At 33.5% G+C, this 17228-nt stretch overlaps 1 protein-coding gene and 1 pseudogene across 2 annotated transcripts in view; both read right to left on the reverse strand.

Annotated features, from left to right (window-relative positions):
* LOC107461399 (disease resistance protein RPV1) overlaps nucleotides 1-14343 on the reverse strand; it is a 76128-nt gene extending 61785 nt beyond the window's left edge. Inside the window, exon 1 of one of the 2 annotated variants that reach the window (XM_052252793.1) lies at nucleotides 14160-14343. Coding sequence is in view for 1 of the 2 variants with exons in the window: in XM_052252790.1 (XP_052108750.1) it covers nucleotides 13635-14080 (446 nt within the window). In the remaining variant the exon portion in view is untranslated. Of the gene's footprint in view, nucleotides 1-13634 lie in introns of both variants that reach the window. The other variant, XM_052252790.1, reaches the window with a different exon arrangement.
* Nucleotides 14344-15348: 1005 nt separating this feature from the next.
* Nucleotides 15349-17228, reverse strand: LOC107461344 (pentatricopeptide repeat-containing protein At2g36240-like; annotated as a pseudogene).

Raw genomic sequence — 17228 nt, forward strand, 5'->3', positions numbered from 1 at the left:
TGTTAGATGGGGACGAATTTGTTGGTTCGTTCTTGTTGTGGCTACTGGCTATCGTTATTCGTTGGTACTAGGATGTGCCCATTGTTTTGTTTTTCTTTTTTATCCTATTCGTTTGTGATATTTTTAGAATTTAGTTTACTCTTATTATTCCCTTTTTTAAAGCTGGATATTTAGAATTGACAAAAGAATAGCATAGTTATAACAACTTATAAACATCAATAATACAACGAAGGACATGTAATTAGGTTGTGATATTTAGATGTTGTTAGATCGAAATATTTAAGGTAATTAATTGAGTAAAATATCATGTATAGAACCAATTTATTGAAGTAAATCTCTAGATATAATAGCATTCAGTTGGTAATTTGATGTCGATTCTTAGAAGAAAAAAAATGACTTCTGGGCCTCTATTAAATGTGTCTAGGAAAGAAATTAAATGTGTTTCTCCTGTGTTATTCTGGGCCTTTATTCCAAAATACTAATGTTAATGATAAAAAAAAAACCTACCTTTCTGCAACCAAGAAAAAAAAAATAAAACTAAATTTCTTATTCCCTAACAAGCTTAGTAAAATTCATAACTTGATTATTCTTTCTGTTTAAAAAAAAAAAAACTAACTTTTCTATTCCCTAACAAATGTAATAAAATTCATAGGCATTTTTTCAGAAATTAAAAAAAATTTATATTTTCCCAAACACTATTTTTGAACTTTAATTTTTTAAATATGATTTTTTTTGTATAGAGCAAGTTCGCCACACCCCAAATACGATTTATATTTTTAAAATTTTTTTCAAAATAAAATACGACTTATAATTTAAAAAATTCTTGTTAAATAGAATTTATTTCGGTGTATCTGTGTATTTCTAAAGATGATGATAATAGTTGTCATTGTTAAATATGTTTTTTTTAATTTATAATTAAAAAAATCTTTGAAAAAGTCATTCTCACTGTCTGTGTATTTTTGTGTACTCCTCCTATACACTGTTTGTGGATCTATATACTATTTGGAGATAATGATACTTGATTAAAAAAGCGAGATTGAAAAAAATTAAAGGAAACTCGCTGGAGGATAGACAAACTCTATGAGAACCGGAGTGCGACTAACTACAAACAAAATCGTATTTAAAAAAATTAAAGTTTAAAAATGATGTTTAGAAAAATATGATTTTTTTTCTATTTTTCTTTTTCTAAGCCATTCTCTTCGATTTCGAGCATACAAACAGCTCTGAGGAGTAAACAAGAAGTCAACAACAATAATTGATGTAATTTCCATCAAACTTCTTCGCTAAGAGTGATGTGGTGTCTTAGCTTTGTCAACTAGCAATAGAAAGTTCCTTTGAGTTTGTATAATTATCTTTATTTTTATTATTTTAAGTACACTACTTACTCTTTTTTTTAGAAATTGCACTAGAAAATTACCAAAAATCGGTTAACAAAAATAACTATGTTGCTTAAAACATCTTGAACGAAGAGAATATCTTTTAAATTAAACTCTTAAAATATATTTCTTTTTATTTATTTTAAATTCATATATTAAATATACACTAAATTAACTACTAATATAAAATACATTTAAAAATATACACATTAAAAATGAGTTAAATTGCATGTATTTAAATATAAATACAGACGGGCTAAATTTAGTAACTAATTTCAATGTGTAAATAGCATTTTAGCTTCCAACTGGTTGAATGGAAGCCTGTCGGTTTCGAACATCTGAGGCATATATTGGATGCACACTCCAATCTTTTAAGTTTCGAACGTCTGAGGCATATATTGGGTGCACAGCCCAATCTTCTAATTCTTTGTTAACATCTTCCTCGATAGGGTAACGGTAACTCAAAACAAGACGAGTGTAGAAGAACTGGAATGAAACCACGAGTTGAATGCTATTATTATTATTATTAGTGTCGGTGTTTTCTTCCATTACCTTGATCATGTCAATGCAGCATTGCCCGTCGTACCAAAAATAGCTATCGTTAAGCCATATATTCTCGCCTAGAAACCAATGCCCGTCATAACTGAAACTTGGGCCATGCATCACTCTAACCCAATACTTATATGACACTGAAGTGGCTTGCACTTCGTGACTCCGATAGTATGCAGGAAAAATGATCCAAAAGATGAAACCCAACAAGCTATCACCTGGGGCAACATCAAGAGTAACAGCCCCTCTTTGTGGGTTTATATATCTGAACCATTCCGGGGCTGCACCTGACAACACATTTAACTTGGGATGATTGTGCTGCTTGCCCGACAGATAACGAAATGGGTGCTTATCCTCCTTATCCAGCCATGCTGTTGTAGCACATGTAGGTGCTGCTGCTAGTGGTCGCTTTAGTCTGCCATAGGCATGTTCCATAATGCTCTTTTTTGAATTCCTTCTCAATTTGTCGCAGTTGGTGAAGTTGAAGGTTATATCCTCAAATTGCTGCTGCAGGATCGGTTCTTTGGCCACACAATCCAAAGCAGATACAGATACAGTGTGTAGCGAGCGGCAGTTGCGAGCAATTATGTACACAACCGATGCTGGAAGCTCTGCTATGGATTCAAGGCTCTCACAGTTGCTCACGTTCAGGTATTTCAACTTCTGGGAACATACAGCAGATGGAGGAACTTGACGCAGACTCTTGCAACCAGAGATACTCACTTCTCTAAGATTTGAAGCTTTTGATAAATCTGGGAGCTCCATTAGGCTTGATGAACCATCAAGATCCACTTTCCTTAGATTTACAAGATTCTGAAATTAACGAATCAACTAATTTTATTTTATTTTTTTGGTAATAAACGAATTAACTAATTAAAAGGTAGGTGTAGAGTCCTAAAAAAAAGAAAAAAAAAAGGAACGATGGGCTTGGCCCATCATTTTTCCTTCATTTCCTTCCCTTCCAACGGCACACACGCACACTCTAGAATCATCATATACACACAAACACTACTAACGCTTCACCTTTCCTCATAGTCAAATATGTCTTCCTTCTCGCTCTCATATCACTTTTTCAACAGTCATTTCATATATTTTTATTTCAATTAATTTTACTACTCTTCTTTTATTCTAACTCTATTATGTCTTATCTATTATACTCTCTTATATTAACTTTTATTTCAAAATTTCATTGAAGTAGTCTACATTAAAAAAAAAAAAGAGAAAAATCACATTTAATTCAAGTATTATTAATTATTAAAATATTAAAGTAATTCTTTATCTTAATAATTATCTATATTTTTAATTTTAGCATGTTTGTAGTGATGCTTATTAATAAATTCGAAAATTTAGAGTTAAGGTAAGATAGAATTTGAAATTTTTGGGTATATAGATTCTATTATATCAATTGATGTTAAGATTAACTTATTAAAATTATTATTGTTATGTTTGTGATATTAGATTCTCAAAAGAACCACTTTCTTTGCTTGCTGGAACCTGTGGAGTAGAAATTGAAATTTTAGGACCGTCAAAATGGGTCAAACTCATCGGACCAGTCCGTTTATCTATTTAAATGGACGGATTTTACTTCTAACACTTCACCCTTCCTCACCGTCAAATATGTCTTCTTTTTCGCTCTCATATCACTTCTTCAACAATAATTTTATATACTTTTATTTCAATTAATTTTACTACTCTTCTTCTATTCTAACTCTATTATGCCCTATTTATTGTACTCTCTTATATTGACTTTTATTCTAAAATTTCATTAAAGTAGTCTAAACTTAAAAAAAAATCACATTTAATTCAAGTATTACTAATTATTAAGATATTAAAGTGACTTTTTACCTTAATAATTACCTATATTTTTTATTTTAGCATGTTTGTAGTGATGGGTATTAATAAATTCAAAAATTTATATAGGTTTTATTATGTCAATTGATGTTAAGATTAACTTATTAAAATTATTATTATTATATTTGTGATTTTAGATTCTCAAAGGAACCACTCTCTTTGTTTGTTGGAACTTTTGGAATAGAAATTCCTCTCTTAGATTTTAGTCTATAAATAAACTTTGTATCTATAGTTAAATTTTAGCATTGTATCAATTTTATGAAAATAATTTTAAAATTTATTATTTAGTTAATTACTATTTTATTTGTTAATATGATTTTTATGTTAAATATCTTACAAAGAAAATTCCACTTGAGACATAATATCTTGTATTGAAATTAATAAAATTGTCATTTGAGGAATTAGATTATAATGTAAATATTATTTTGCATATACACTTTGAATGTAGAGTTAGTATTGAATTGATGATGTACTTATTGATTTATTTGACAATTTTAATTTGATCATGATTTGTATGTCAAAATATTTTGAAAAATTCTATAACAGAAACTGCAGCTAGCGGCAATAAGCGCTAGACTTGGTGCACCATGTCAGTATATAATTGTACTTTCAGATCCATATGAATGAAAAATGATATCTGTCTGTTCCATGTCCACAAAATCAGTGGAACATGTCTGTTTCAGAATTCACACAAAGAAAAAACAACCTAAGTGTGATTTTTGTTTGTTATTTTGATTTTTCTGAATTAGATAACTTTTCATTTAAATTTATATAAAATAATAAAGTTTGATTATTGATGTCTATAAGTAATTATCATTATGTTTGAGTATATTTTTGTCACTGTTATTAAAGTGGATTTATTTTGAATAAAAGTTAATTATTTATACAAATTTCTCTCGTGGAGTTATGGATGCTGAGAATGTGTTGCCTTTTAGTATAATTGGAAATTCTATTTGTTTTGTTTTCTGTAATATCGATTTTTGAGGCTTGCTTAGGAAGATTTTTCTAAGCGCCAGTCACGGCCAGATTGGGTCGTGACAAATCAGTATCAGAGCCAGGTTATTCTGTGTATATAGAGCAGTTGTTCTGTAGTAAGATCATGATTGTATAAATGAAAGTCGGCCCATTTTCACAAGTTGTGATGTTACTAAAGACTTATAGGAATGTTCATAAAAATAAGGTATTTAAAGTGTGTTTTCATTATTTTCTGTGTTTGAGTCTATCTGTATTTAATATAATCATTTATTCTTAGGTGGAAGATGCCACCTAAATGTCATATTCCTACTCCACGGGCAGAAGCACGTAATGCTCCTAATGTTGAAACTAATAGAGCACCTTCTCCCCCACTCAATTAATGGGATGGTGGTTGTAGAAGACCAATAGGATGAGACAGAGGTGCGATTATTACAGAAAAATCAGTGAATGTTGCTGCTGGAATATGAAGACTTCATCAAGCTGTTAATAATCTTGTGAAGTGCTTGACTGATCGAAGAGAAGCTAGAGATCCACCTTCTGCAGGGTCAAATGTCCTTAATCAAAAAAGTCTACAACCCCTTGGGGAACGAGCTGTCACTCTCCAATCTTTCCTTAAGTTGAATCCGCCTATTTTCTCTGGAAATCTTCTGGAGGACGACACTCAATTCTTCATTGACAGCTTGAACAAAGTCTTTCAAGTCCTCAGATGTTCAGATGACACAACAGTGGATCTAGCTACATACAATTTAACAGGACATGCTTATCATTGGTATCAAACACCTCTTCAAAGTAGAAGGCGTGTCGAATGTCACCTTTTTTGTAGGATGAGTTTGTTGAGATCTTTTTGGAAAGATTCCTTCCTCCTAGTATAAAGGAGAAAAATACTGCTGATTTTAAGAAGTTCAGGCAAACTCCTAGTATGTCTGTGATGCAGTGTGAGAATCGTTTCACCGAGCTTTTTAAATATGTTGAGCACTTAGTGACTTCGGATATCATGAGGGTTAAGAGATTTTTTCGAGGATTAGCAAACCCTTACTTCACTGCTCTTTCACCCATGGTTCGGAGCATGACCTATTCAGAAATTACGAATGTTGCTAATAGTATTGAAGCTGAATTGGAAGAAAGGAAAGTGAACAAAGAAATTGGCAAAAAAAAAAGGATACAAGGAGAATTTTTTGGAGGATCAAGCTATGGGGGCATATCAGGTCATCAGAATTGTCCACAAACACAATTCGGGGGGGGTTAACTATTATGAAGCTGCCTCAAAGGGTACCTCAACCTTAGGGAGTCGAGCTATGAGTGTATCTGAACCAGGCATGCAGAGATCTAAGCCTTCAGAAATTCTTAGGTCACCGTGTTAACATTGTGGAAAATATCATTCTGAAACATGCTTCAAGACTACTCGAGTATGTTATGGTTGTGGACAGACTTGTTACCTTTGTAGAGATTGTCATCATCCTCAGGAAAGTTCCATGCAGAATTCAGCATTACTTGCAACATCCACACCATCTTTCTTAGCTGTCTCCCGAAAAAATTTTTTCAGCTCCGTTAGTTAAGGGTGTTGGTAGGGGATCTGGCGGTCGAGGATCTAACAACAAAGGTGCTACACAAGATGGAAAAGGTTAGTCATAGATTCATGCTTTAACCCGTCAGGATGCTCAGGTTTCAAATGTAGTGATAGTAGGTACCTTACAAGTTTACTCCTTAGATGCTCAAGTATTGTTTGATCCGGATTCTCATAACTCTTATATATCTCCACATTTTACATCTCGTTTAGATAAGCAATTTCAAATATTAGACTGTCCATTTTATGTTGGTACTCCACTTGAAATTTCTGCGATAGTTCAATATGTTTTTCGATCTTGCATTATTAGAGTGAACACTGTTGATAACTTAGTTGATTTGATCCTTCTTGAAATGATGGAGGAATTTGATGTCATCTTGGGTATGGATTGGTTATCCTCTTATCAGGCCGATGTAAGTTGCTACTCCAAAACAATAAAATTTGATATTCTGGGCATTCCACCTTTTGTTTTCTTTGGTGAGGGTTGTTCTACCTTGACTAATCTTATCTCTTCTACGAGTGCTTTACACTTGATGGATAAAAGGAATCAAGGATTTCTTATAGTAGTTAGGGATGTTGAAGCCAAAGTACCTAGTATAGATCAAAATTTCGTGGTTAGAAAATTTTTAGATGTTTTTTCAGAGGAACTACCAGGCATACCACCGGATTGGGAGGTAGAGTTTTCCATAGATTTAGCCCTAGGAATTTCTCTTGTGTCAATCCCTCCTTATCGCATGGCTCCCACGAAATTGTGAGAGTTGAAAATTCAGTTGCAAGAGCTATTAGACAAGGGATTTATCCGTCCTAGTACTTTTCTTTGGGGAGCTCCAATTCTCATTGTAAAGAAAAAGGATGGTTCTATGCGATTGTGTGTCGATTATCGGCAACTTAATAGAGTAACTATTTGTAACAAGTATCCCTTACCAAGGATTGATAATTTGTTTGACCAACTCCAAACAGCTTCTTATTTTTTCAAGATAGATCTTCATTCTGGATACCATCAGTTAAAGATTAAGGAAAAAGACATTCCAAAAATAGCTTTTTAAACTCGATATGGGAACTATGAATTTTTGGTGATGCCCTTTGATTTAACCAATGGCCTAGCTATTTTTATGGATTTGATGAACCGTGTATTCAAGTTTTGTTTAGATCACTTTGTGATTGTCTTTATTGATGACATTCTAGTGTATTCCAAGAGCGAGAAAGAACATGATCATCATCTAAGAGTTGTTTTACAAACTCTAAGAAATCACAAACTTTATGCAAAATTTTTTAAGTGTGACTTTTGGTTGGATCAAGTAACATTCTTAGGTCATGTTGTATCGAAAAATGGAATCAAAGTGGATCCAAAAAAAGTGGAACTCGTCCAACAGTGGCTAAGACCTACATCAGTAAAAGAGATTTGTAGATTTTTAGGATTGGCAGGCTACTACAGACGTTTTGGCAAAGATTTCTAAAAGATATCAACTCCTTTGACCAAGCAGACTCAGAAAAATATAAAATTTCAATAGACTGCTGAAATGTGAACAAAGCTTTCAAAAGTTTAAGAAGTGTTTGACTACTGCCCCAGTTCTAGTTTTACCTTCAGGATCCGGAGGATATTCGGTATATTATGATGCATCGTGGGAAGGACTTGAATGTGTTCTTATGTAGCATGGTAGAGTCATCACCTATGCATCTAGATAACTTGAGAAGCACGAGCAGAATTACCCAATTCATGATTTAGAAATGGTAGCAGTGATTTTTACCTTAAAGATCTAAAGACACTATCTATATGGTGAAATATGTAAAATTTATATAGATCACAAGAGTTTAAAGTACATCTTTCAACAAAAAGATCTTAATCTCAGACAACGTAGATGGGCGGAGTTGCTTAAAGATTACGATTGTACCATCTTATAACATTCAGATAAGGCTAATGTAATTGTTAATGCATTGAGCAAAAATCCATGTGTAGTTTAAATCACATTGCTTTGTCAAGGAGACCTTTAGTGCAAGATATTCACAAGTTAGAATCTAAGGGTGTATACTTTAAACTTAAAGGGTTAGGACCACTCTTAGCTTATATATGATCTCGGTCCTCTCTAATAGAACAAATTAAGTCTGCGCGAGGTGATAACCCAAAGTTAAGAAAGCTAATGGAAGATGTTCACAATGGGAAGAACTCATATTTTTTTATCAAGGTGTTTTACATTGTGGTAACCGTTCATGTGTGCCAAATAATAATGGCTTAAAAAAAGCTATTATGGAGGAGGCTCACAATTCTAAATACACTGTTCATCCAGGCACTAATAAGATGTACCAAAATTTGAAGCAATTATTTTGGTGGGAAGGCATGAAAAAAGATGTAAATACTTTTATTTCTCACTGCTTAACTTGTCAACAAGTTAAAACTGAACATCAAAAGCCTGCAGGGTTGCTACAACATATTGAGATACCTAAATGGAAATGGGAGAGAATTACCATAGACTTTGTAATAGATTTATCTCATAGTTTTAGGGGATACAATTCAGTTTGGATGATAGTAGATAGAATGATAAAATCAGCTTACTTTCTCCCTGTGAAAACTACTTATACTATAGCCCGATATGCTAAGCTTTATGTTGATGAGATATTCGAGCTTCATGGAACTCCCGTGTCTATTATCTCAGATTGTGGGCCACAATTTAACTCTCATTTTTGGAAATTCTTTCAGAATGCACTTGGAACAAGAGTAGATCTTAGTACAGTCTTCCATCCACAGACGGACAGACAATCTGAGAGAACAATTCAAATTTTAGAAGATATGTTGAGATGTGTTTTAGATTTTGGTGGAAATTGGGATAGCTACCTATTTTTGATTGAGTTTTCTTATAATAATAGCTATCAAACTAGTATTCAAATGGCACCATTTGAAGCTCTTTATAGAAGGCGATGTAGATCACCAGTTAGATGGTTTGAGGTTGGTGAGGCCAAACTGTTGAGACCCGATTTGGTATAAGATGCAATTGAGAAAATTCGCGTGATCAAGGAGGCGTAACTTAGAATTCTCAGTTGGTGATCAAATTTTTCTCCGAGTGTCACCTATGAAGGGTGTGATGAGCTTTAGCAAAAAAGGAACTAAGGAAGTTTAGTCTTCGTTATATTGGTCCTTTTGAGATTTCGGAACGAATAGGCGCAGTAGCGTATCGCTTGGCACTACCACCTGATTTGTCTATGATTCATCTAGTATTTCACATGTCTATGTTATGTAAATACATTCATGATCCATCTCATGTACTTATTCCCTAATAAATGGAATTAAAAGAGGATTTATCATTTGAAGATGAACCTATTGCTATAATTGATCGACAAGTAAGGAAGTTTCTAAAGAAGTAACCTTTGAAAAAGTAGTCTGGAAGAATCATTCAGAGGAAGAAACAACCTGAGAATCTGAGAATATAATGCGCAATAAATATCCATATTTATTCGAAACTTAAGGTATTTTCATGTTTTAAATTCAAGGACCGAATTTTTTTAACATGGAGCGGTTGTAGAACCTTAAAAAGAAAAGAAAAAATTTTCTTCCCTTCCAACGAGGCGCACACACACTCTAAAATCATCATACACACACAAACACTGCTAAAACTTCACCCTTCCTCACCATCAAATATGTCTCCCTTCCCTCTCTCATGTCACTTCTTCAACAATAATTCTATACACTATTATTTTAATTAATTTCACTATTCTTCTTCTATTCCAACTCTATTATGCCCTATCTATTGTATTCTCTTATATTAGCTTTTATTCCAAAACTCCATTATAATCTAAGTTTAAAGAAGAGGAAAATCACCTTTAGTTCAAGTATTACTAATTATTAAGACATTAAGGTGACTCTTTAACTTGATAATTACCTATAATTTTAATTTTAGCATGTTTGTAGTGGTGGGTATTAATAAATTCAAAAATTTAGAGTTAGGATAAGATAGAATTTAAAATTTTTGGGTATATAGATTCTATTATATCAATTGATATTAAGATTAACTTATTAGAATTATTATTGTTATGTTTGTGATATTAGATTTTCAAAAGAACCACTCTCCTTGCTTGTTGGAATCTATGGAGTAGAACTTCCTCTCTTAAATTTTAGTCTGTGAATAAACTTTATATTTATAGTTAAATTTTAGCATTATATTAATTTTACAATTGTTGAAAATAATTTTAAAATTTATTATTTAGTTAATTACTAACTTATTTGTCAATATGATATTTATATTAAATAATTTACAAAAAAATTCTACTTGAGACATAATATTTTGTGTTGAAATTAATAAAATTGTCATTTGAGAAATTAGATTATAATGTAAATATTATCTTACATATACACTTTGAATGTAGAGTTAGTATTGAATTGATGATGCACTTATTGATTTGTTTGACAACTTTAACTTGATCATAATTTGTATGTCAAGATATTTTGAAAAGCCTATGACAGAAACTACAGCTAGCGACAGTAAGCACTAGACTTGATATACCATGTCAGTATATAATTGTACTTTCAGGTCCATATGAATAAAAAATGGTACCTATCTGTTCCATGTCTACAAAATCAATGGAGCATGTCTGTTTCAGAATTCACACAAAGAAAAAACAATCTAAGTGTGATTTCTGTATGTTATTTTGACTTTTTTGAATTAGATAACCTTCTGTTTAAATTTATATAAAATAAGAAAGTTTGATTATTTGATGTTTATAAGTAATTATCATTATGTTTGAGTATATTTTTGTCATTGTTATTAAAGTGGATTTATTTTGACTAAAAGTTAATTATTTATACAAATGTCTCTCGTAAGATTTTGGATGCTCTGTTTACTCCCTGATGAGTTGCAAAATTCACTCGGTTGTTTTTTCATTTTTTTCAGATATGAGCCTTGATCCTAATTCAACTTCATCAATTCCGCTCTAGTTTTGTTTGTGTTAGTAAGCCTTTTACTGTTCAAGGGCTTGATGTTTTGTGTAAATAACTTTAAAACTCTTTAGACTTATTAAACTGCTCCATGTAACACAGGCAGGATCCAATTTTAATGACCTGAGTATGTTGCTTTGTAAATATTCTAGTAAATAAAACTAATAGACCATGTTTTGCTATAAATATTAAAGTCGAATTTTATGTAAATATGCTGAATGTATTTTAAATATGATACTGAGAATGTGTTGCTTTTTAGTATAATTGAAAATTCTATTTATTCTATTTTCTGTGATTTCTGAGACTTGCTAAGGAAGATTTTCTTAAGCGCCATTCATGGCCAGATTGGGTCGTGATAGTAGGTATGCATGTGTGTGGCATCAAATTAATTTCAGAGTCTTGCTGGAAATATAAATGAAAAAGAATATTGTTTCCATACCTGTTCACCTTCCCAAAGCGTTTGCAATCCACTATTGGGCATTATGATTTCAACAAATCTCTCAGCACCAAAAGAAGATGGCAAAGATTTCGAAGGAAACCCATCCCAATGAAAATACCTTAACTTCTTTGGCAGGGATGTAATACCTTCTGGAGCACACAACTTATTTTTGGAATTGGATGAATGAAATCTAACAAGCTTCAGTTCTGGCATTCTTTCAAATGTCTCAGGGTGCAACCTTATCATATCAATTTCAGACATATTTAATGTGATACTTTGAATAACTTGAGTTCCCTGCATAGTATGTATGTCAAAATTAAATATAGGAAAAGTATAGGTGAACAATGAAAATATTAAACAATGTAAACAATAGATATATCGGATGTTCATTTTACTAGTGTACGGATGGTTATTTTAATATTAAAATTTAGAAGGTTAATTTGGAGGTGTAGTGTGTTTTTATTTGATTGGTAGTTGTTCATATTGTTCAATAAAGTCATTGTCCCCCTAGCATTCCCCTTAAATATATATCAAACTTCCACAAAAATAAATGTGACAAAATTACAATCTAGGTAATCATCAATTGCTTACCTTATTGTATTTCAGTACTTCATAGGTATCACAAGAATCCCATAGTCTACTGCGTTTTCCTGGATCATCTAGACATTCTCCGCGAACAATTTCACGGCCCATTTCTCGAATTAAGTCATGCATTGACACACAATCGTTTGAAATGGAAATAAGAGCTTTATTACAAAGATTTGTCAACCCGATAGTAGTTGTGTATCCACAGTGATCAAGAAGAGATTTTATCTGCTCTTCTTCTTCTGTATTTCTATCAAAGAAACATGCAAGTTCCAAAAATATATTCCGATCATTACGATCTAATTCATTATAACTCAATCGTAATATTCTTTGGATTTTTTCATCAGGCGTCTTTTCAAGTTTGGCCAGTTCACTTTCCCACTCTTGTTGAGTTTTTCCTTTAAGGAAGGAACCCAAGATTTTTATTGCTAAAGGAAGGCCTTTGCAATAGTTAAGCACTCTCTTGGACAACTCAACTTGTTCTGCTTTTATAATGCAGTTTTGCTTGAAGGCATTCAGGCTGAAAAGCTGAAGGGAATCATCAGAATTCAATGTCTTAACTTGATGAATATGATCAGTGTCCGCCCTAAGAAGGACATGCTTATCTCTTGTTGTCGCTATGATTTTGCTACTTGCCCCAAACCGTGTATGTCCTCCACATAAATCTTCCATTTGGTCTGAATCATTGACATCATCAAGAACAACAAGAACCTTTGTTCGACCAAGTCTTTTCTTGGCAAAATTAGTTATTCCACCAGGCGTGACAAAGGGACTTGCATCTTCTTCCTTTAGCAGTTTGGAAAGAAGTTCTGTCTTCAAATGATCTATACCATATTTCTCAGCTCTTTCTCTTACATTTTTCAAGAAGCAAAATCCTTCAAATCCATCACACAATCTATTGAAAACTGCAGTCGCAAGAGTTGTCTTACCAACACCACCCATGCCCCAAAGGCCAATAATAACATCTTCAGATTCCGTGCACAACGAAACTAGCTTTTCAATTGGTCCATGAATTCCAACAAGACCCTGCAAATCACCTTGGGGTGATTGGTTTAACCTTTGTAAGACACGTTTGACAATTTGACCAACAAGGTCAGCATCATCCCTACATAATGTATACGTGGCAAAATTATTAGTATTGTTGTTGTTGTTGTTGTATTGTTTAGTTTAATAGTGTGAGAATGGATTTATTCCTTCCACTAAAATCTCATTTATCAAAACATACCCTAATCTAATAGTGTAACAGAAGAAACAAAATAATCTATGAAAAAAAAGATTGCTGACTTGAAGCGTGATGACTGTGAATCGAAACCAGACAAATTGGCAGCTTCCTTGAGAGCATCTCTCCATATTTGCACCCTGTCTGCAAACCTCACCTCATGATTAGCAAGGGCGTGGTGATAACTTTCCTTTTGGTGGCGCACCCATAATGGGTCTACATTATGGAAAATAGGTATTACAATTTGACCATTTTGTTTCCTGCATTCCATTATTTTGGCTAGTTCTTCCAAACACCATTTGGAAGAAGCATAATCCTGGGAGAATATGATCAAAGCAATTTCTGATTGTTCAATGGCTGCAAGGAGTGAGTGTGATATTTCAGTTCCTTCTCTGAGCATATTATCCACGTATGTCTTGATGTGTTTGTCCTCTAATTCCTTGCGCAGATGGCTGAGAAAACCACAGCGAGTGTCTGTGCCTCTGAAGCTGAGGAAGACATCATACTTAATAATCTCAGAAGAAGCATGCGCAGCCACATCCTCTTCCTTGCAAAAATTATCGAAGATCACACAAGTATCTGCTTCATCAATGAACATACATATAAATGACAGGATCTAGGTGAGACAAGAAACTAAAGAGAAATCGAATGAAAATGGTAACGATAAAATTGTGTACAATCTAATTAAGTTGGAGACAAATGATGAAGATCAGAACAGAGGCTGAGGCTGGAGGAGATTGTAGCAGCGTGAGTAGAGTGAAGGATACACAATGGGGTCAACGCATGCAAACCAAATACAAAGTACCAGGTTGTTTGCACTTTTCACGAAACCTTGCTTGTGATTACTGTGATGGTCGGTCGAATTAAACCTTAAAAAAAAAAAAACACAGGAGTTTAAGTTAAAGTGATGTTTATTTAGACTTTAGATATCTTGCATTACACCCTTTAAAACATTGACAAAGTAAAATGATGCTGATGTACTCGTTATTTGTATAACGGTATCCTTTATGTTCACACTTTACAGTAACCAGTTCTCCTATCTATCTATTTATCTATCTATTTATCTATTTATAATATATAAAAGCTGATACCAACTCTCTTCACAATGAGTTTAAGCCATTTTTTCTTTGCTAATGATGTCACATCAGCAATTCTAATGACTTGGCAAAAGATGAAAATCAACCAATCATTATTAGTAAAATAAAATATTTTAAAAAAATTAAAACAAAAAACTCTTATCTATTATTATTTAATTGAAACATTAAATACTAATTAAATGCAATAAACATACATTAAAAATGTCATAATAATAATAATTATAAAAATTTTCGGTTACAAATATTCAAATTTTACAACTTATATATATTAAGACTCTTATTATTCTTCATTTCTTAATCTCTCGTACAAATTGTAAAAGATTTCTTAAATTTAATATAACATTTTTATTTACAAACAAACAAAAAAGGTAAGAAAAGACAAAGTGTAACAATTAATGTAAAATGAAAAATGAAAAAAAAATGAAAATGCAGTTTTATATAACTCTAATATAAATAACTTATGTCTTTTTTTAAAATAAATAAATTCAAAATCTATTTATAATATGTTCTCTAACATATTTTTAATATAATATTTATTAAAATACACTATATAGTATAAATAATTAACTTCTCTGCGTATTGCGCGAGTCTCACTCTAGTTTTAACAATAACTGTTACTAGTAACCAATAGTCTTATTTTAACTTGCGGGATAATTGATCAAGTTTGTAACTTGCGGGATAATTGATCAAGTTTGTTTAAGATAAATTTAAATTGATTCATCATGCATCATTCTTCAGGAGCTTCATAAAATAAAATTGCAAAACTTGATCAATCTAAAATGTCAGTAACTTGATCATTCCGAAACACATACGTATATGCACATATCAGGTGTTTTAAGTACAAACAAAAGTTTCATTGCCAAGACATTCCTTGGCTCTTGCCTATATCACTTGATACATTTGTTGTAAGCCATTGAAGGTGCCCTATACAAACTGAAGCGACTACACTTTAAACAAACAAAATTCTAGTAGTATACAACTATACATAGATCTCGATACTTTTTCTGCTTTGTTTCTAACTTACAAAATGTTGAAAACATATTAGCGGAAGATGACTGATCGAGGAGCTTAGAGAATCCAGCTACATTTTCACCACACCCACGTCTTATCCATTGAAAGAAGTCAGCATGGGAGGCTGCGCTAGACATTGCATAAATCACTTATCCTAGGCTTCAATTATAATTAAACCTTGAACACTTGTATTATGTGTGGTCAAGTTTATTAGCCCTCTCCTGTGTATCCATTAACCAAAATTTTATATGTCACGTCATCAGGTTCCAAACCTTGCTAAAAGCAAGTAATCTTAATTTATTTGCTTCCTCTGTTTGTCCCACCTTGCAAATATCCTGAAGCACACAATTGAAAGTAATAACATCTGGTATAATACCCTCTTTAAGCATTTTTTCCACCAATCTCCAAGCTTCTTTAGTCTTCCTTGAGCTTCTCAACCCATCAATCATCACAATGCAAGCAATCAAGCTTGGCACACATCCTTTCTCCCACAACTCATAAATTAGCCCCAATGCTCTATCAACATCTCCATTCCCACATAGAGCATCCACCAAATCAAAATAATCATACCCTTTAGGCAAAACGCCCCTTTTGGAGAAATCAAGTAACAGCTCATATGCCTGCAAAACCTTTCCTTTCTCGCCAAGCCCGCGAACCAGAATCTCACAAGTGACATTGGAGAACTCGCACCCCAAGTCAATCATCTCATGAGCCATCCCAATCCCTTCTTCAACCTTTCCCTCCCTAAACATCTCCTTAATCAAAGTGTTGAAAGTAACCACATTTGGCTCACACCCCATCTTTCTCATCTCCTTGAACATCTCCAATGCCAACTCAAACTTCAAATTCCTACAATAACCACTGATCAAGATGTTAAAAGTGAACAGATCAGGCCTAACCCTAACCCTAACAATCTCATCATAAAACTCGAGAGCCCTATCAAGCATGCCGAATTTCACAAATCCATGAATTATGATATTACAAACTGCGACATTAGGCCTACCGTCGATCAACCTGCACATGGAACGGAAGGAGGAGACAGCTTCGTCCAATTTTCCGGCTTTGCAGTAAGCGTGGATGGCGAAACGGAAGATGGATTCAGTGTGGGGGCAGGAGAAGATGGAGTCGGAGCAGGGACAAGGGTTGGAGGCGATGAAATCGAGGAGGAGGCGGAGGTGGTGGAAGGGGTGGGAGAGAGCTAGGGTTTGGGCCATCCAATGGAAAGTGGAGTGGGTGTGGCGGAAAGAGTCGACGAAGGAGGCCCAGGTGAAGACGTGAAAGTCGTAGTGGGAAAAGGAAGGGTGGTGATGGAGCTTGGATTTGAGGAAATGGAGGAGAGATTCCGGGGTGAAAGGTGGGGAAAGATGGGTCTTGAGAAAGTTGAGGAGGCGGTGGTATTGGGAGTTGGGGATTGGGGTGAGTGTGAGTGTTGATCTGGCGGCGGAGATGGGAGAGGAGGGTTTGGAAGAGGCGACGATAGGTGTGGTGGTGTTACTATTGGTCTCAGCATTTTTTTCAACCCCATTCCTTAACTTGCTCTGTTTCTTCCCTGCGTCCAAATGGACTATGCTTGGATCTAGAAAGATCTAAGTGAATATCAATTATTCGATTTAGGTGTGTACAAGTAATAACACCCAT

This window comes from Arachis duranensis, chromosome 8 (assembly GCF_000817695.3).
Source record: "Arachis duranensis cultivar V14167 chromosome 8, aradu.V14167.gnm2.J7QH, whole genome shotgun sequence".
NCBI lineage: Eukaryota > Viridiplantae > Streptophyta > Magnoliopsida > Fabales > Fabaceae > Arachis > Arachis duranensis.